Source organism: Peromyscus eremicus, chromosome 16_21, assembly GCF_949786415.1.
Source record: "Peromyscus eremicus chromosome 16_21, PerEre_H2_v1, whole genome shotgun sequence".
NCBI classification, from domain to species: Eukaryota; Metazoa; Chordata; class Mammalia; order Rodentia; family Cricetidae; genus Peromyscus; species Peromyscus eremicus.
In genome coordinates, this window is record NC_081432.1 from 54602966 (window position 1) to 54623144 (window position 20179).

At 38.7% G+C, this 20179-nt stretch overlaps 2 protein-coding genes across 3 annotated transcripts in view; one reads left to right on the plus strand and one right to left on the minus strand.

The window, feature by feature from the left end:
• Cenpq (centromere protein Q) overlaps nucleotides 1-3885 on the minus strand; it is an 18342-nt gene extending 14457 nt beyond the window's left edge. The window contains exon 1 of the mRNA XM_059282294.1: nucleotides 3368-3885. The gene's annotated coding sequence lies outside the window, so the exon portion shown is untranslated. The remainder of the gene's footprint in view (nucleotides 1-3367) is intronic.
• Mmut (methylmalonyl-CoA mutase) overlaps nucleotides 3658-20179 on the plus strand; it is a 27511-nt gene continuing 10989 nt past the window's right edge. Inside the window, exons 1-7 of one of the 2 annotated variants that reach the window (XM_059282292.1) lie at nucleotides 3658-3783; nucleotides 6617-7035; nucleotides 8077-8444; nucleotides 11816-11973; nucleotides 14277-14448; nucleotides 16889-17137; nucleotides 19738-19849. In XM_059282292.1, coding sequence (XP_059138275.1) covers nucleotides 6657-7035; nucleotides 8077-8444; nucleotides 11816-11973; nucleotides 14277-14448; nucleotides 16889-17137; nucleotides 19738-19849 — 1438 coding nt within the window. In that variant the 5' untranslated portion in view covers nucleotides 3658-3783; nucleotides 6617-6656. Of the gene's footprint in view, nucleotides 3784-4732; nucleotides 4854-6616; nucleotides 7036-8076; nucleotides 8445-11815; nucleotides 11974-14276; nucleotides 14449-16888; nucleotides 17138-19737; nucleotides 19850-20179 lie in introns of those variants that run through there. The other variant, XM_059282293.1, reaches the window with a different exon arrangement.

Below are 20179 nucleotides of genomic sequence, written 5' to 3' on the forward strand. Positions count from 1 at the left end.
ACAAGGGAATGGCGACGGAGGTTATCAATGACAACATTTAGAGTAACTTATTTTCTCTAGCAGACCTTTAAAATCAAACTTATTTCTGCTAAAAAGAAAAGAGGCATGAGCTATGTATTCCTGCATTTTATAATGAGTGGATAGGTTATAAGTTAGGCACAGTATAAAAAAGTATATATATGTATATATGTGATTTTTTTCATCTTTATTTTTTTTACTCCCGAGACAGGGTTTCTCTGTGTAGCCCTGGCTGTCCTGGAACTCACTCTGTAGACCAGGCTGGCCTTGAACTCAGAGACTTGCCTGTCTCTGCCTCCCAAGTGCTAGGATTAAAGGTGTGTGCCGCTGCCTCCCAGCCATACATGTGTTTTAATTCTTAGCATATATCTACTAAGTTTGTTACCACTCTCTTTCTGAACTCTAAGCATGTCTGTGAACCACAAGCGTGCTTGGTTGTCATGAAGAGTGGAGAACACTGAGGCCTCTGGACTAGAGTTAGAGATGGCTGTAAGCCAGCATGCGTGTGCTGAGAGTTGAGCCTGGGCCCTTTGAAGAGCAGCCAGTGCTGAGTCCCTGAATATTTTTTTTTTTTAAACTAAAGTCTCCTCTCACCTGCTTAAATTAAGACAGAAAGAATACACGGAAAAAAAAAATAGTTGAAAGATCACACAGCACACTTAGGAATCATGTATCAAATCGGGCACAAAAATTAGAACCCCCACCCCCCCAAAACACTTTATCTGTTATTGAGTAGTGTGGTACATTAGTCTATGCCCAGACTTATTCCCTTGTTTCAGTTCTAAAATACCGAATTCCCTCAGCTCAACTTCTACTAAAACACCAACCTACATTGAGTAAGCTTTCCTTGTGGACCTTGTCTAGAACTGACATTAAAACAGTTCATGGGCACTAAATAAGAGCATCTACAGGAGAGGGAACGTGGGGACTGAGATCTTCAGATTAAAATGCGATGAGTTCCTTCTCACTACTGTTAAAGGGAGGTAGGGTCAATGCCACTCCATGTTCTATCATAGAGAACCTGCAGCTGTTTGAACAACACAATACGGTGGATGTGATTCTGCTGAGGTGCACTGCCTAAGCAGGAAGAGATTGGCAGCTTCAACTTTCTTGTGCTCGGAAACACCTGCTCGTGGAACCCAGTCACCAAGCGATGGGAAGAGGAATTGAAACCCGTGGCAAAAGCCTGATCTGAGCTTGCAGAACCACCTTAATGCCGGGTGCATGTGCCTGAGCCACTATATCTTTAATTATATAAAAATATACAAGCCAGGCCTACTAATTGGTACAAGAGCTACAATACTAAACTTTGGAACAAAATACGTGATTAAATATTCACTTACTATGTTTAACACCTACACTCTTTACCTTGCCATTTACAGTTGCTAAGAATCTAACCCTACTCATCTGCTAATCCTTCTTTCCTGTTACTCTTACATTAAATTTCCCTCTGTGGCTAGATTTGATTTCTGAACACACTGAATATTTCTGTCTCTCATGCACATATTGTACATATACTCCACCTGAATTGTTTTCTAGTCTATCTCTGCTCACTCAGATTATGAGTCATAATCTTTCCAACTCCTTTCTAATCATGCCTCTTCATTTCTCCACACATATCTATGGGCTCTTATAATTCCCGTCATCCAACACAGGTGGGTTCTGTCAATCGTTTTCTCCAGATATATACTCAATAATATTTAACTCAAGGCTACTCCCGATGTGATTTACAAACTGTGTTGTAAAATTATATTAAATGCAGAAATTGAGAATACAGTTTCTATAGAAATTTAACAGAACTTCATGTATGTCAAATTCACTCACAAAGTAATTGGCCATGTCTTTTGAATTTCATTTTTTTCTAATAGCTAATACTTAAAAATAGATTAGCTTTTCAGATCAGTTTCACATTCCAATAATTGTCAAGAAAGTATAAGGTATTTTCATATGCCACCTAACGAGTCTTTCTCATTGTCACCTCACCAACCATTAACAACATCCCACAACAACGTGGTACAACAGCTACCAGCGAATGTACCTACACTGACACACTCTATTACCCCCATTCATAGTTTACCCTAGGGTTCACTGCTGGTGTTGAATACATTGTCTATGAAGTTGACTACTAATTTATTTTAAACTGTAGTCAACAAAATCATCAGTATTGACTGACTAGAAATACAAAAGCAAGACCAAACAGAATTGGTCCTTTGCCCATGGTGTTATATCATGGTCTCAAGCTGAGGTAACAGACTGGAGTGGAAAAGCTCGTCAGCCTCAGCCTCATTAACACTGGGATGTTTGTGTTGTGAAAGGCTGGCTTGTGCACTCTAAGATGGTTAGCAGCATTCTCATCTCTCCAGACACTAGAATGGCCCCGCTCCCAAGCAGTGACCACCAAAATTGTGTCTGATGACTGTCAAAATATCCCTCTAGTCAAAAACGCCCCTCGGTGGACAGCCAATGGCATGACGGGTAAGAACAAACTATAAACGGGAGACAAATAGTCCAGGTTCTAAATCCCAATTAACTAAAAACGTCCTAGCCCCAAATCCAGTAAATTAACTAAAATTTCCCACTGATAAAACAGTGCCAATATCAGGCACCTGTAATGCTGAAAGGATAGCACAAAGTACACAAAACTCCTAGATAAGTCCATGAGACAGACACTGTAAGAATCTAAACAAGGGTCATGATTTCTGTCCCCGTTGGGACAATTTCAGTGTGTGTGTGTGTGTGTGTGTGTGTGTGTGTGTGTGTATTCCTCACTGTTCCCAGATCCATAGGGAATCATAGCTTAACAGTGGGTTGGCAGACACAGATATGAAAACAATTACTATGTATGAAATATACTAAATGCAATCAAACTGACCTGTAAGCAGGCGTGGGAATATTCTAGGAGGAAGAGAAATGAAGCACTTAAGTGAAACCAGCTAAGTCTGACGGCATGACAGCTCAGAGGAGAATGCTGTGCTTGATGAACCACTCGGTTCAGACTTGAAATGCTTATGGGGGAGTGGGAAACGGCAGCCAGGCACCCTACTTTTTTGTTGGTGTTCTTTGCCGGTTTGCTGAAGCTACTTTAAAGCTCCTTATCTCAATTCAGACCTTTAGCTGCGAGCCACAAACGAGAACGAACCTGGGCGAGACAGCCAGGCGCTCCCGGACGGGGTCCGGAGCTTCAGGGACGAGGACCGGGAGGGTCTGGGGAAATAGGGACGGAGGCGAGTGTTTTCACTCCTCTCCAGAGAATCTCAAGCCGCTGCCCTAGGTGGCAGAGACCTATTTGGATGTTAGACATTGCCCTTAAAAAAATAAACAAACAAAACAAACAAACCACGGAGTTTACCACAAGCGCGTGAGGCTCAAAATTCATCCCTTTCTGGATCCGTCAGCCGCTTCACCTCTTTCTCCACCCATCGCCGTTTATTCCCGGCCTCAGAAAGCGCGGCTCAGTCTTTTCGCGCCCAAACAACCGGAAAAGGAAAAAAAATACCCTGCAAACCAAAACAAACACCACGACCCGGGAACCGGAAGCGCCCATGAAGCAGTAGGAGACCCGTCCGCCCGTCACGTTCTTATACGTCACAGAAACGCGTCCGCGACGGCGGGATCGGATTGGCTGGTCGGGAGGGTGGTGTCGGCCACGCCCCCCCCCGATTGGACGGGCTCACCAGCTCCCGCTGCGAGTGCCTGTGAGCCGCGGGGATCGGGGTTCGGCGGTGGGATCGGGGCTCGGCCGGGTCGCCTCCCACTTTGTGGCCTGTGAGTCGGCCTGTACGCTGTGGAGCACGTCAGGCTTGCGAGTCTCTGCCCTTGCTGTGTTCATCTTTCTGCCTCCTGTCTCTGTCCTCCGGTGCTTCCCTTCCATCTTGGCCGTCCTACTGTGACAGGGAGGGCCCCCCACCCCCCCTGCTTTCCCCTGAAGTTCAGATGATCGCTTCGACCGACTTCTCATTTTCGGTTAGGGCCGTGGCTTTCGGAGGCCACCGCTGCAAAGTGCTTCTCGGCAGCGCGGCAGCGTTATCCCTCGCCTCCCTGGCTTCCCACGCACGCGCAAGGTCACTTGTAATTAAGAGGTGCTCTGGGTCCACGCTGACCTGAGGCTCGGGTTGTTTGTACGTTGTTTCTGCTAGACGTGGTGGGACAAAAAGCAAGAGATAGGAGGAAGAGATGAAAAAGAAAAGGCACGTCTAATTTGATACAAAAATAAACATTTCTAGCCTCTCAGTTTTGCCTTTCAGAGCGCGACACATGCGTGTGATTTTTAAATACTTGCTGATTTTCCTCCAACATAGTTTTGTGTTTAATGAGTTCCTTGAGGTTAGTGGTTCTCAACCTTCCTAATGCTGCTGCCCTTTAGTACAGTTGCTCATGTTGTAACCCACTGCCCCCTCCCCCCAACCATAAATTGTTGCTCCTTCATAAATGTAATCTGCTACTTTTATAAATCGTAATGTGAATATTTTTGGAGATAGAGGTTTGCCAGAGGGGTCGCGACGCACAGATCGAGAACTTCTGCTTTAGGCTGATAGTTCCTTAGGCTGATAGTTCCTTTATCATAATAACTTTCATGCTCTGTGGATCCACCACCTACGCCAATCGGACAGTGGGCGTGGCTAGCTTTTGTGACGTGTTAATGCAGAGCTACATGTAGACTGTTACACTTGCACTTGAAAGTTATTTTTGTTTCTAAGTTACTTTTTTTTTTTTTTTTAATTTGGTTTTTGGAGTCACGGTTTTTCCATGTAGTCCGGGCTATCCTGGAACTCTACGTTGTAGACCAGACTGGCCTTGAATTTAGAGATCCGCCTTTGTGAGCGCTGGATTTAAAGGCTCCCTGGCTTTTTCTAAATTACTTTTATCTGGGGAATATACATTCATACATACATACGTAAATATTTAGAGTTGTGAGGATAGCTTTTGCTTTATTTCACTTTAACACATTCTAATCGTCGTTAACACATTTGCATAATGCTTCTTTGAATTCTTGAAATCTTTTTTTAATGACTCTTCAAAGAAAGTTTAGAAGTCCTATTGTCAATAACAACAGTACTGTTAAATGTGTGTGTATGTATGTATGTATGCATGTGTGTATATATGTATTTATTTATTAGAGACAGGGTTTCACTATGTAGCTCTGACTGGCCTGGAACTCCCTTTGTAGACCGGGCTGACCTTGAACTCACTGAGATCCACCTGCCTCTTCCTCCCAAGTTCTTGGATTAAAGCCAGACTATGCCTGTCTAGTACGGTTATTTTGAAGTGCTGTTTTAACTTTTACTAATTCGGCTTTTGGCTTTTCGGGAAGTCCTTGTTCGATTGGGGCCCTGTTTTATCATTTGTCCAGTTTGAAGAAAGATTCATTAAAACTTGGTTTGAAATGGGTGTGCTTCCTGTCTCCACTGTAGTCCAGACATTTGTCAAGTCCCTTTCAGCGTTTCGCATCACTGCAGAAGTAGTGCAGATGTGAGCTCGGCATTCTCACTACTCACCGTTTCCGCTCTCAGAAATCCGAGTGGCTTGAAATAAAAATGGATGACAAAACTCTCTTGGATTTAATAGGTTAAAAATTACAAAGGCTTTAAAAAGTTGGTACTGCATTTGTTGTATTTATGTTTATATTCTGTTCTGCTAACTTAAAAAAAAAATCCAGTTGAGTGTATTGCATTTACAGGGATATATCTTGATTCTTTCACCTAATACTTATTCGAGCCTGTTTACTCTAATAGCAAGTATAGTCAACATAATTTTAACTTTTAAATTGATGTCAAAATACTTAGGGAAAGCACACACATGGTAGTTGGATAGAGTACTAATCTCCATAAACATAATACATTAATATTATGTATTAGAAATTTACATTGTAGTTAAAACACTTAATGTTTCTATCAGTGATTTTATGTTTCTTGTTTTGTGATCCATAATATCCAGTTGGCAGTCTTCAATGTTTTATTAACTTGGTAGGTCAGAAGTTAATACGGAAAATAGAATTTCTAAAAAATATTTTTAGATTTACTTTTACCGTTTTTTGTGTATGAGTGTTTTGCCTGCATGTACATCTGTGAACCCATTCATGTTTGGTACTCAAGGAGGTGGTGAGCCTCCATGTGCATGCTGGGAATCAAACCCAGGAATCCTTTGCAACAGCAAGAAATGTTCTGAACTGCTGAGCCAGTTCTCCAGCCTGACACACCAATGTAGTATCTACCATAAACTAAAAGATTTGTAAGTGGGCTTGGAATGAAAATTAATTGAAATACTATGTTACATCTACCCCGTGATGTAACCTTTGAAAAATTCTGTGGGAGTATGGTATAGTCAGATTTGCACTTTATCAGTGTTGGATGTGTTGGAGGGAGCCAAGACTGGTCTGTAAGACCAGCTAAGAGGCTGTGGAGGAAGAAGACAGTATCTAGAGCAATAGTCATTATGAAGAACAAGGGTAAGCGTAATATAATATCAGGTGCAAAAGCAGAAAAGGGAAGAAAAATGAAACAGGACCAGTATTCTATCTTTTCTTTCTCCCGACTCACTGAAAGCCCTGGATTTCCTTCACAACTCTAACTATGTATATTGTTTTTCTAAAATTTTCTAGGTCAGTTCTCACTTCCTTTTGAGAGTATCCATGCTTCACCATGTTGAGAGCTAAGAGTCAGCTTTTTTTGTTATCACCCCATTACCTGAAGCAATTAAAAGATACATCAGCCTCCAGATGGAAACGGCTCCTACACCAGCAGCAACCCATCCACCCAGAATGGGCTGTATTGGCCAAAAAGCAACTGAAAGGCAAAAACCCAGAGGACCTAATATGGCACACGCCAGAAGGGATCGCTATAAAGCCCTTATATTCCAGGGCAGATACTAGGGACTTACCTGAAGAATTTCCAGGAATGAAGCCCTTCACTCGTGGGCCATATCCCACCATGTATACCTTTAGACCCTGGACCATCCGTCAGTATGCAGGCTTTAGTACTGTGGAAGAAAGCAATAAATTCTATAAGGACAATATTAAGGGTAAGATTTCAATGGAAGGCATGATGCTTGTGATGACATAGGAGACATTAATTCATTCTGGAAACATGACATGCATTTTGTGCTTGAATTTACTGTGAAACAAATGGATACTTTTCAACTTCTGTGGTCAAAAACATAAGAGGCAACAGTAAAAAGTGTAAATTTCTTGGAGATAAACCATACTGTTAGCTACATTGTAGAAAAGAAATGAGATGAAGATGCACGAAGGAAAGAGATGGAGTTTATCTTTGGGAAGCTTTTAGTTTTATGGAGCTAAGAATTGGAGGGAAAGCTTAAATGTAAGTGATGCCAAGCTCCATAGTAGGAAATGAGGTGCTAACTATGTACAGTGAAATCTGTCCTTCATTAGAAAATTATGTCTACAGTTTCCCTTCTAATGTATGATAAAATCTTAACTGCATGCTAAACTTTAGAATTTCTAGGTTTATGTTACTTAGGGAAGGATTGGATTTATATTTAATGTAGTTTAGTTATTTGGAAATTTTGTATAGGGACTGCATATTTAGCTGAGTGGTAGTGTGCTTGCCTAGTGTGCTGAAGGCCAACTTGGATTTCATTCCTAGTTTTATTAACATTTTTTGGGGGTGGTGCGAATAAAATCTAAAATTCTAGTTCAACAATATTTTGAATGGCTATGGCATTATGCTATGACAGTGGTAAAGAATAAAGTAAGAAAGCATATATATACTAAGTTGTATTAAGTATATCTGATCAGCTGGACGTTTTGTGAATTTTGAAAACATCTCAATAAAAACAACTACAAAAATTGTTTGATGTAGGAGATTGAGAAAAATATCCTTGTACGGGTGAGAGATAAGCGATATGCTGTTGTTGCTGTTATTTCTCATCTATCTAGAAGCTCAGTTTGTGAGTCTTAGCCTCTTTGGAGACTTCTGACTCTTAGGAAGCCAAGTATTTGTTTCATATGGGCATGGGAGTGAGGTAATCTGCTTCCAGTTACTTCTTTATGAGACTCTAACATAACCGTTGTTTGTTTTTTGTTTTTTCTTATGTGCTTAGCTGGTCAGCAGGGATTGTCCGTTGCTTTTGACCTGGCAACACATCGTGGTTATGATTCCGACAACCCTCGAGTTCGCGGAGATGTTGGAATGGCCGGAGTTGCAATCGACACTGTAGAAGACACCAAAATCCTTTTTGATGGCATTCCTTTAGAGAGAATGTCCGTTTCCATGACCATGAACGGAGCAGTTATCCCAGTTCTAGCAATGTTTATAGTAACTGGGGAAGAGCAAAACGTGCCGAAAGAGAAGCTCACAGGCACAATTCAGAATGATATCCTAAAGGAGTTTATGGTCAGAAATACTTACATTTTCCCCCCAGAACCGTCCATGAAGATTATTGCTGACATTTTCCAATACACAGCAGAGGTATGCTTTCTTTCTGTAGCGTTTGCTGTAGTCATTATAGGGATTTTCACAAAGTGTTTTCGTCTTCATGTAGTAATTTTTTTTTTTTTTTTTGAGTTTCTCTGTGTAGCTTTGTGCCTTTCCTAGAACTCAGTCTGTAACCCAGGCTGGCCTCGAACCCACAGAGATCCACCTGGCTCTGCCTCTCGAGTGCTGGGATTAAAGGTGTGTGCCACCACCACCTGGCTTCATGTAGTAATTTTATGATTGTAACCTAGGCAGTATTCATTCCACTTTTCCACTTCCTGTTCTGTCCTTGATACTCAGTTGGCTGATAATTGTTAGAGTCACTTCAGAGTTCAGATGGAGTCAAGATACATACTGGTATCAAGACAGATGGGGTTTTATTTCTACTACAAACTGGGTTGGAACAGACTGCTTATATGTCTGCCATCTCCAGGATCTCTCTGTTCATCCCTGAGTTAGGCACACCTTCCCCAGCCTGTGGAGCGGGAGAAGAAGGCTCCCTGGGCACTGCTACTGAAGCAGCGCTGCCTCCACATTTCCCTCTGAGCAGTGCGTGGTTTCTCTGGTGTTCACTTCTTAGCGGTGCTTTTCTCCTCACATCCCTTAAAATTGCTTAATGCCGAGGAGAAAAATCTCTTCTGCATCCAACCTTCTTTTTAGCCGGTTCACCCTCGGCAACTACTTATGCCAGACATCTTGCCAACGTTTTCTGCTTTCTTCATTTGATACTCAGCCTTGGTACTTTGCAAAGGATTTTCATGTTTTGCATCTGCCCCATTGAATTGTACTACATAGAATTGTATATGTATAATTGTATTATATATAACAGTGTTTTTACACCACATTTTGAGATTACTAAGACATATATAAATATTTTGCTTAGCAACATGTAGCGAGCACAAAAATAGCAGTAGCTTAAGTTAAATAGGGCTTGGCTCTGTTTGGTTTAAGGAAGTTAGAAGGTGGGCTGTGAGGGGTTTGTATCTGTGGAGCTCCATAGTAATCAGGGCTCCTGGTTCCTTTTCTCTTTTGTTGTTAGGCATATTAACTTCTATGGTTAAGGAAGGAAGGCAGGCAGGCAGGCAGGCAGGCTGGCCATTGTGCAAGAGGGAGAGGGCTCTTTGTTTTGTTTTTGGTTTTTCAAGGCAGGGTTTCTTTGTGTAGTTTTGGTTCCTTTCCTGGATCTCGCTCTGTAGACCATGCTGGCCTCAAACTCACAGAGATCTGCTTGGCTCTGTCTCCCGAGTGCTGAGATTAAAGGCATGTGTCACTGCCGCCCAGCAGGGAGAGGGATCTTATAGAAGACTAGCAAAGTCCTCCTGTATCTCTGTGGACACAGTAGTAAGAGAAGATGAAGTGGAGGGCTTATACTGTGGAACTCTAAGCTTAGGACTTGCTGTCAGAGGAAGCAGGTGAAAACTGGTTGCTGGAGTGGATAGTATCATTCTATGCTTCTGTATCCTTGTGTATTTTACCTTGTAAAAGATCCTAATGTTATCTAGAAGTTCTGAATTGTCTTTACATAATCCTTCCTGTAAATGATAGCATGTGGGTTTCAGATTCTGATCAAATGATATGATTTTTGAAATATTGTCTAACCTATGAACTTTGTATTTTTAAAAGAATTCTTAATTATGGAAAAATATGCATATCATGATATTACCATATTAACCACTTATAAATGTACAATGGCATTAAGTATTTTTCCACTGTTGTGCAACCATTACCAACATCTACCTTTACTCTTCATTTTGCAGAACTGAAATTATCTATTGAACAGAAAATGCCATTGTTCCCTCCTTTCCTCTTTAGGATACCACCATTGTATTGCTGTAACGTTTGCAAGTTAGAATACTGCAGTTTGCTCACATGAGTAGGATCATTCAGTATTTCGCTTTTTGGATAGGCTAATTTCATTTAATATAATATTCCCAGTGTTGCCCTTTGTATGCCATATCAGAACGTTCTTCCTTTTTAAGGTTGCATAGTATTGTATCATGCTTATATTTCTACTATTTAAAAGTCTGGATCAGTACACTCCTCTGCACAGCAAAGCACCTTTTTCTGGCTTTTGTATATAAACTCTCAAAATGCAGTTATTTTTCTCAACTTCATGTGATTCTATCCCCTTTTTGATTTTTGTTATAGAGAATTTTCGAAGAACTTTGTGTTAGAGTACTTGAGAATGTAAAACACACAACTATATTTGTGTATTGTATGAATGTACATAACCAGGGTATATGTAAATGTGGTATATTTAATTTATAACATACAGAAACAATGCCAGCTAACTTTTTTGAGTGCTTAGTGTCTGCTAGGGTAATACTAAGTGATTTAGATGAATCATTTAATCTTAAAACAATTCCATAAGAGCAATACAATTATTACCTCTGTTTTGTAGGAAACCAAAGAATAGCAAAGTTGAGAAACTTATAGTGATTAAATGTCATGGCAAAAATTTGAGCCCTCTGACATCAGAGCTCATGTTTTCAGTGTTTTTAATTTTATATTTAGCTGACTCAAGTAGTATGATAAGTCTTTGGTTCTTAAGGATATATCCAGTCAGGTACTTGACCTCACATGTAATGGTGGGAAATAATGGTATGTGGTATTCTTAGTGGTCATGGTAGAAAGAACCTGGAATATGCTTAACATTAACTATCACAGTGAATCAAACTGAAATCTTTGATTTTTTTTTTTTAAAATAGGATAAAGCCAACCTTTAAAAATAATGTATTTTTATTTCATATGCATTGTTGTTTTGCCTGCATGTATGTCTATATATGGGTGTCAGGTCCCCTGGAACTGGAGCTACAGACAGTTGTGAGCTGCCATCTGGGTGCTGGGACTAGAACCCAGGTCCTCTGGAAGAATAGCCAGTGCTCTTAACCACTGAGCCATCTCTCCAGCCCCAGTCTTTGATATTTTTGAGCTGTGCATTTTATCCTGTTTTATTTCAAAATATAACACTAAGGGTAAAATCAGTTTTGTTCACTCTGTACTTGTTCATATTGGATATGTTCATTCAAATAAGAAAATAATGTAAGAAATATTAAATGTATCAACATATCAGTCAAATCATAAGGTCTTTGTGAAGTCTTAGCTAGCCTAAAAGATACCTGATGCAGCTCTTTCCTAGTAGAAAAACAAATATAACATCTTGAAGATGCTTCATAGATCAATCACTTAAATTTGAGAGGGAATTTACTCTAACAAATACTAGGTTTTTTTTTTAGTTAAGATTATAAACTACCAAGTAATCTGAAATTGAACATCACTTTATAGATAATATTTACTTTTGTAGCATAAGTTTAATAGAACCTTTTCATATTTTATTCATTGTTATATTTTATTATTTTATATAGCACATGCCAAAATTTAATTCCATTTCGATTAGTGGGTACCATATGCAGGAAGCAGGAGCTGATGCCATTCTAGAACTGGCCTATACCCTCGCAGATGGGGTGGAGTACTGCAGAACTGGACTCCAGGCTGGACTCTCAATTGATGAATTCGCACCAAGGTCAGTAGATTAAACTTAGGTATCTTTTCTGTATTAACAACATGCATAGAACCATTTTCCACCTATATAGCAAAATATTACTGATAAAATAAATTTGTAGTGATAAATGTCATGATGGATTTAGATTGTCTTCTATTTTTTCCTAGTGAGAAAGAGAAAATAAGTCAATATTATCAGTAGCAAAAAAATCAGAATTTAATTTGACCACACTTCTCTATAAATTGGAAGAACACCATCTTTCTAGTAATTTACAGAACACAACTAACACATGCACGGAGGTTATATTAAAATATAAACATGAGGCTGGGCGGTGGTGGTGCACGCCTTTAATCCCAGCACTCGGGAGGCAGTGCCAAGTGGATCTCTGTGAGTTCAAGGCCAGCCTGGTCTAGAGAGTGAGATCCAGGAAAGACGCAAAGCTACACAGAGAAACCCTGTCTCGAAAAACAAAAAACAAACAACAACAACTATATATATTATATATATACATGAAATCAGGTTACATTTTTTTTTTCATTTGAAAATATGGAAATCACCTATTCCTTTTTTTTCTATAACACGTATATAAATGTTTGAGGATGTACAATACTATAAACTATATAGTCTCAAAAGGAATAATAAAGTTAATAAAGTATGAACAATATGGAAACATTTCAAATAAAGTTTATGAAATATTTAAATTGGTCAGAAATCAATCCAATCAGTCCCTGAAGCGAGACTCACCTGTGTGCTGACAATTCAAATGTGCAAAACATAGCTAGTGACCGTTTCTTTGTTCTAAAAATATTGTATGCTTGTTATTACAGCAGCTCCCAAAATGTGGTCTAGTGACTGCTGGGGATTAAGTAGGTCTTCAAGGTCTACACTGTTCCTGAGTATTTTAAAACTTCATTCTTCTTTTACATTTTTATTTTCTCCAGAGTTGATATAAAGCTACATGGTATGCTATATTGAAATAGATTGGACATACGTACGGTTTTAGCTGTCTTCGTTTAAGCTGCACATTAAAGAGGTTTGCAGAAATGTAAAACAGGACTGGGAAAACGACTCAGTTGATAATTACATACAGAGGATCTGAGTTTAATCCCCACAACCCATGTATCAAAGCTATAGACATGCTTGCAATCCCAGTGCTGAGGAGGCAGGGGAAGGGGGGTTCCGGGGTTCACGGATCAGCTATCTCAGCTTGTTCCATATCAGTGATAGACCCTGTCTCAAAAATAAACAAGCAAAACCAGGTAGATGATGCCCAAGAAACACACCTCAAATTATTCTTTGGCCTCCACGTGCACACCTGCACACACATAAACACACAGAAAATGGACAACCTTCTCATAAAAACATTTTAAAATAACAAGTAAAATGTTTATTTTTTTCTAAGTCTTTATAATAGAGAAATATTGCTGTTTGTAAGATATCCATTTGATATATGTTTATTATTTTACATGAACTAATGGATAAAATTTAGATAAATACCTTGAAATAAAGAAAAGTTCTTCACAGTCTTCAGCAGATTTTGAGGATGAGCACAGATCCTAAGACCTCAGTGTTTGAGTACATTGAGTTTTGTTGAACTTTAGTGTCTTACAGCTCATTTGGTTTTCATGAGATTTTACAACCTTCTGGTCACTAGAGGCAAATAGGTAATCTAAATACGTAAATCAGTTAAATCCATTACAGAATGTGAGGTAAAAGGGAATAGTGAGGCTGAGGACAAATTAGAGGAGAATTTGACCAAATTCAGTGCCCAATCATTTTCTTAAAACACACAAAAAAGCAACTCCATGCTACACAAAGCAAGAATGTGATTCTGTTCTTCCAGTCACAACCCCTGTGTTACAAAGTTGGGATTCCTGGGTCTTTTTCTTTTTAAAGAAATGAATCTTAAGCTGGACAGTAGCTGGATGGTGGAAACATTGGCCTAACAAGTATAAGACCCTAAATTCAATCCTAGCACTGGGGAAATAAGAGTTTGATTCCCAGAGTCTAGTGTGTGTTGAATAAATACTCTACCACTAAGCTGCACCCCCAGCCCAAGAATTTGTCTTACCAGCACACAAGAGGAAAGTCTTTCCTAAAGAAAAATCACTTGTGAAGGGAATAACTCTTCCCAGAAGCAGACGTTCACAGCCATTTTTATGTTAGGCTCATAGTTACTTAGATACGTGTGCTTTGCTTTTAATTCAAATTAATTGCTTGATATTCAAATCTGGACATGGGTTTTTCTAGGGTGTGATACAATTAGTTTTATTTTCTTGTTTGTATTTTTAAGTTTCATCTAGTTCTGGACTTTACCATTTTAGGTTGTCTTTCTTTTGGGGAATTGGGATGAACTTCTACATGGAAATAGCGAAAATGCGAGCTGGGAGAAGACTTTGGGCTCACTTAGTAGAAAAAATGTTCCATGCTAAAAACCCCAAATCTCTTCTTCTGCGGACACATTGCCAGACATCAGGGTGGTCACTTACTGAGCAGGTATGTATATATCTGAAAATAGAGATCTTGAATAAGAAAACAATCATTTTCTTCTAGGTAACAGAGCCAGGGATTGCCTTCAACAGCCTGTTTGCTAATATCTGAAAGTCAGGAATAACTTGAAGCATAATGCACACTTAGGTTTCGAGTTTACACATGTTTAAAAGAGTTAGCTCCCTCTAGTGGTTAACTCTAAAATCATTCCTAGCTGGCTTGTGCATAGTCCTCTTTTATTATCTTAGTATTTTAGATTAGTGTACAAAGTTGTAGATCTGTTTCATCACATCATCTTCATACACATATGACATTAAACTTTGTTCTCTTCATTGCCCTCCCTCTAACCACTCCCTTTCCCCACTGGTTCCCTTTCTTCTCCTAGACTTTTTTTAATCACTTGTATCCTTTCTGTTCCTCACCAACCATAAGGTATCTTTCTTTCATGCATGGACCTCTTTTAGTTTTGTGGCCTACAAACACACTTGTAACTACACACACATATACATTTAATTTTAAATCTAGGTTCTGTGGATAAGAGGAAAATACAAGGTATTTTCTGTCCTGAATTTGGCTTATTTTGCTGAACATAGGATTTCCAGTTATACCCATTTTCCTGCAAGTCATGATTTCATTTTTATTTACAGCTGAATAGAATTCCATTGTATTTATGTATCAATATGTTTTCATCTGTTGATAGAGATCTAGGTTAATTTCATTTCCTAACTGTTGTGACTAGAGAATTAATAAACCTGGTTGTGCAAATATCCATGGCATGTTGATTTAGAGTCCTTTTGGTGTATACTCAGGAGTGGGATAGCTGGAACCTATGGTAGTGCTACTTGTAGGACCCTAGGTTGGTGCACACTGATTTCTGTAGTGGCTACACAACAGTTCACACTCTCACCCACAGTGAATAGGGCTCCTCTTTGCTTCTTTAATGGTATTTGGTGCTGTTTGTTTCCTTTCCTTTTCTTGTCTCCTCTCTTTCCTTTTTTCCCATCTGTTTTTTAAATTTTTATCTCTTCTGATCTTACTCCATAGCCCTGGATGGTCTGGAACTCAGTACCAGACCGGGCTGCCTCTGCCTGCTTCTGCATCCTGAGTGATGTGATCACAGGTTTTTGTGCTGCCACACCTTATGTCATGGTGCTCGTGATGATAACCATTCAGACTTGGATGAAATGGAATCGGGAAGCAGCTTTAATAGGAATTTCCTTGCTGGCTACGGCTGTAAATACTTCCTGTTTACCTGCCGTTTGTATTTATTCTTTTGAGTTCTTTTTGGTCTTTAGCTTTTAATCTCTTTGGTCTTTTCAGTTCATTAGCTTATTTAGGGATGTGGTGGTTCAGGTTTGGGGTCTTAGTTTTTGAGGTTCTTTATGTATCTTAGGTATCAGGCTCCTGTTCGGTGTGTGGTGGCAGGTTTTTATTTCCCCGTCTGTAGCCGGTCTCTTCACTCTGGAGATTGTTTCCTTTGTTATACAGAAGCTTCTGCATTTCATGAAACCTCATTTGTCAATTCATGGGACTATTTACTGTGCTAATACAGTGAAAAATTGTTTGCTGATGAAGAAGAAATGCAAACCCTATTATAATCAATACTTGTAAATAATTCTTAAGAGATACATTTTAGCATAAATCTACCTGTTTAAAATTTGATTTTATTCTAACACATACACACACTTTCAAATAAAAGTTGTGTTTTAAGCAAGAAAGCACACAGGCATTTAAAGACTATCATTCGGATGGTATAATTTGATTCCATTAAAATTGTGTGGTGATATTTTGCTTCTATATCCATTCATTTTATACGTTCACTTACTGTGATTTTAAGTTACATGTCTTTTCTACTTTTAACATTGAATAACAACCAATGTGTTCTTTATGACTAGGGAAGTAGAGATTCTGAGGTTGGAAGGAACTTTTGTAATCTTATTTTAATATACTGATTTTTACAATTAAAACTGAAATCTATAGAATAGCCAACATCACAGTTAGGAATATAATGAAATAGAATCCTATTTCCTACCGAAGAATTTACACTTAATCAGTTTAATTAGTCATTTATTAAATGCCTGCTTTGGATACATCCATTGCAGGTATGCAAAATAATTAAGGGATTATAAATTAGGAAAAAAGATTCCTGTAATAAGAAAAATTACACTTCATGATATGCTTATGGAACAGTATTTAAACAATGTAAAATTGTTTGATATTTTAGAGGAATATGTGAGACAATGTTTTCATGCCTAACCCTGGACTAGACACCTTGGCTCTTAATTTTTTCTAGCTTGTTCACTAATTTGTGTGAGTTTATTTGATACTCTGATGTCTGATGTGGTGTAGGCTATATAGTTGTTGCTGAATTATAATGTCTCTTCTAGCTCTGATGTCTGTGAACTTTTTTCTCGTTTTGCCTTTGGTTTTTGGTCAAATGTTTTAGGATCCCTACAATAACATTGTCCGCACTGCCATCGAAGCAATGGCAGCTGTGTTTGGAGGGACACAGTCTTTGCATACGAATTCTTTCGATGAAGCTCTAGGCTTGCCAACTGTGAAAAGTGCTCGCATTGCCCGAAACACGCAAATCATCATTCAAGAAGAATCTGGGATCCCCAAAGTGGCTGATCCTTGGGGAGGATCATACATGATGGAATCACTCACAAATGATGTTTATGAAGCTGCTCTGAAGGTCAGTTTCTCCTCTTTCAACTTTGCTTTTTATAGATTTTTTTTAAAATCTATAATCATTTTTAGATTTATACTAAAAGCCATAAAATATATGTGAGAGAAGCAAAATTTATCTTTACCTTTATAATTTTCATTACTAAAACATAATTTAAAAGTATATTTCTGTTTCTATGATTATATTTAATGCAGGATTAAAAGATAGCTATTATTAAAAGTGCTTATGCTTAACTCAGATGTATAGACACAGACAGATGCACACACATGTAGACAACACACAGAGAAACAGGCAGACACACACAGACATATACACATACACATAACAGACACACAATGACAAACAGACATAAACAGATATACACAGACACACAGAGACACACATACCCATATACACAGGCACACACACACACACACACACACACACACACACACACACACACGGTGGTGGTGGGGAGAGAGAAAGAGGCAGTACTCTGTTGTGTTTCAGGTCTAACTTTTCTGTTCACTGGAGTAGCTACACAGTTTCTTTTCTTTTTATCTGTGTGTTTTAACTCACATATGTACTGTGTCTTCTGATTTTGTTGGCTTTAGGCATTAGACACAATGCTTCAGATATTGTCTTCTGCTTTCCTGGTTTAGTAATATTTAGTATTTCAGCTGATAAATACTTCTTTCTTTCCCCTTCCTAGCAATATAATGATATCGCAGTTTCTACCTTCCTGTCCTTATTTGATTTGAACTGGCTTCTCTCTAGATCTACTGACATTTATGGAATATAAAACCTGAATCTCATGCCTGTTTGAAGCACTTTTTAAAAAATTCTTTACCATTCATGCATGCATGTAATGTGTTTGGATCAAATCCACCCCCTATTCTTTCTGCTCAAATTCTTCCTCATCCACTTTTCCCTTCTAACTTCACATGCTCTCTCTTAAAAAAAAAAAAAATACATACTAAGTCCATTTGTGCTGCCTCTGCATGGATGCAGACCATCTACTGTCAGAACCCTCCTCCCTACAGGTAATGGGCTCCCTCTCCTCTAGATTCCAATGGCCAGGAGCTCCTAAGATGGGGATAGAACTTGAACTCCCTCCTGATCCATGCTGGGATTTTGACTGGCTTGGTCTTGTGCAGCTCTTTTGCATGCAGTCCCAGACAGCCACTGTGAGTCTATATATGCAAGTGTGTGGTCATGCCTGTCAAGACTGTTTTTCTCCAGACTTCTACTTTCTCTACCTCATAGAGTCTCTCCCCCTCCTCTTCCAAAATGGGCACTTGAGCTTTTGGGGAAAAGATGGGATGTAGACGTACCATTCGGTGTCAAGCATTCCACAGTTTCTTGGTCTTTAAGCACTAACCAGTTGTGCATCTGTATGTTAAACTTGATGCACTTCTCATAGAAGCTTTCTAGGAGATGAATCACTTACAACTTTATGTGTTTGAAAGTTTCTCCATTGTGTTATTATCCTGGACTAGCATGGGAAGCAGAGGAAGTCCTGGGTGAATGTGTAAGGAGTGGATGAAATCCTGAGAACTGCCAAAGCCTTCCTCTGGTCCATGGGCAGATGTTGACGGTGTGTTCAAGAACAGCAAGTGCAGCTTGCTCCTCTTGGATGACTGCAGCTTAAGGCTGTTGTCTTATAGAGACTTCATGTGGAGACTAGCTGACCTCTCCTCCTGTGCTGTACATAAAAAGCACTGAGTTTCCTGGCCATTGCTCTTGACTGGTGCATTGCTTTCCACCTGAGAACTTATGGTCCACCCTATCCCAGCATTGATTATGTTACTTGTATTTGTCTGTCTTTCTTAATCTCCTGTCACCCCAGTCAAGTTCACAAACCCATGCATGAGCTACAGTAGACTTGGCTTAAAATAATTTCTATTCATGATTCTGTGATCAACTTTATTAATACTGGCCTGCTTTTCATTCTAAGTTCTACTCTTGCCTCTAGTTTTTGTGATCAGAAATTTGATACTATTTTATGCCAGCTCTTTGTTTCTGAAAGCATCAAGATCTCTTTTGATTTTTGTGTTGGTATCTATCTCGTATGCATATTTTATTCTATTTTATACTGGGTTTTTGATGGTTCTCTTCCATCTCATATACACACATATATGGTATCACTTCTTGTTTTTCATATTGAAAGTAGAATTGCATTTTGATGTCTATTTTTCTTAAAGAGTCATAAACCTAAAAAATCTTGTTCATGTAACTAAAAATAAAGGCTAGAGAATTGGAGCTATTGTTGGCATTTCCTCACAAGACATGACTGAGAAATTTCAGGTTTTCTAGAATATACTTTAAAATTTTTCTTTTGTCCTTTTAGATAGCTTTAAGCACACAAATTCTAATTATTTCTCTTCTATTCATTTGGTTACTTTCTTATAAAGCATTAACATTTGCCTTGTAATTTGAATGCTATTAGGGGATATATAACATATAGGGCTAATGCTATATATAAAAGGGTTAATGCTTTTATCTCTCAGTTTTACTAACCTTTCCTTTTTGTCTTTTTTTCTTTTTTCTTTTCTTTCTTTCTTTCTTTCTTTCTTTCTTTCTTTCTTTCTTTCTTTCTTTCTTTCTTTCTTTCTTTCTTTTTTTAGCTCATAAATGAAATTGAAGAAATGGGTGGGATGGCCAAAGCTGTAGCTGAAGGAATACCTAAGCTTCGCATTGAAGAATGCGCTGCCCGAAGACAAGCTAGAATAGATTCTGGTAAGAGAATAGAAAAGCTTGTATATGAAATTCAATGATTAAAGAGGACTATTAGTTTCTGTCTATGGATACTATGCACAATTGATACAAATACATTTTAAAAGGAAAAATTGGGCTTTGGTAGAATATTTCTCGTATCTGCATATCCAAATGTATTTGTATGTCTGTATCTTAGATCTTTGCATCCTTGCAAGCACACAGGCAAGCTTATATGTACTTAAAACATAGACATGCATGTATGAACTATTGCCAGTGACAGAATTAAGGATAGTATGCTTGACAGTCATTGTACTCTACATGGAGGAATTCACTCATTTACTCTGGGGATAC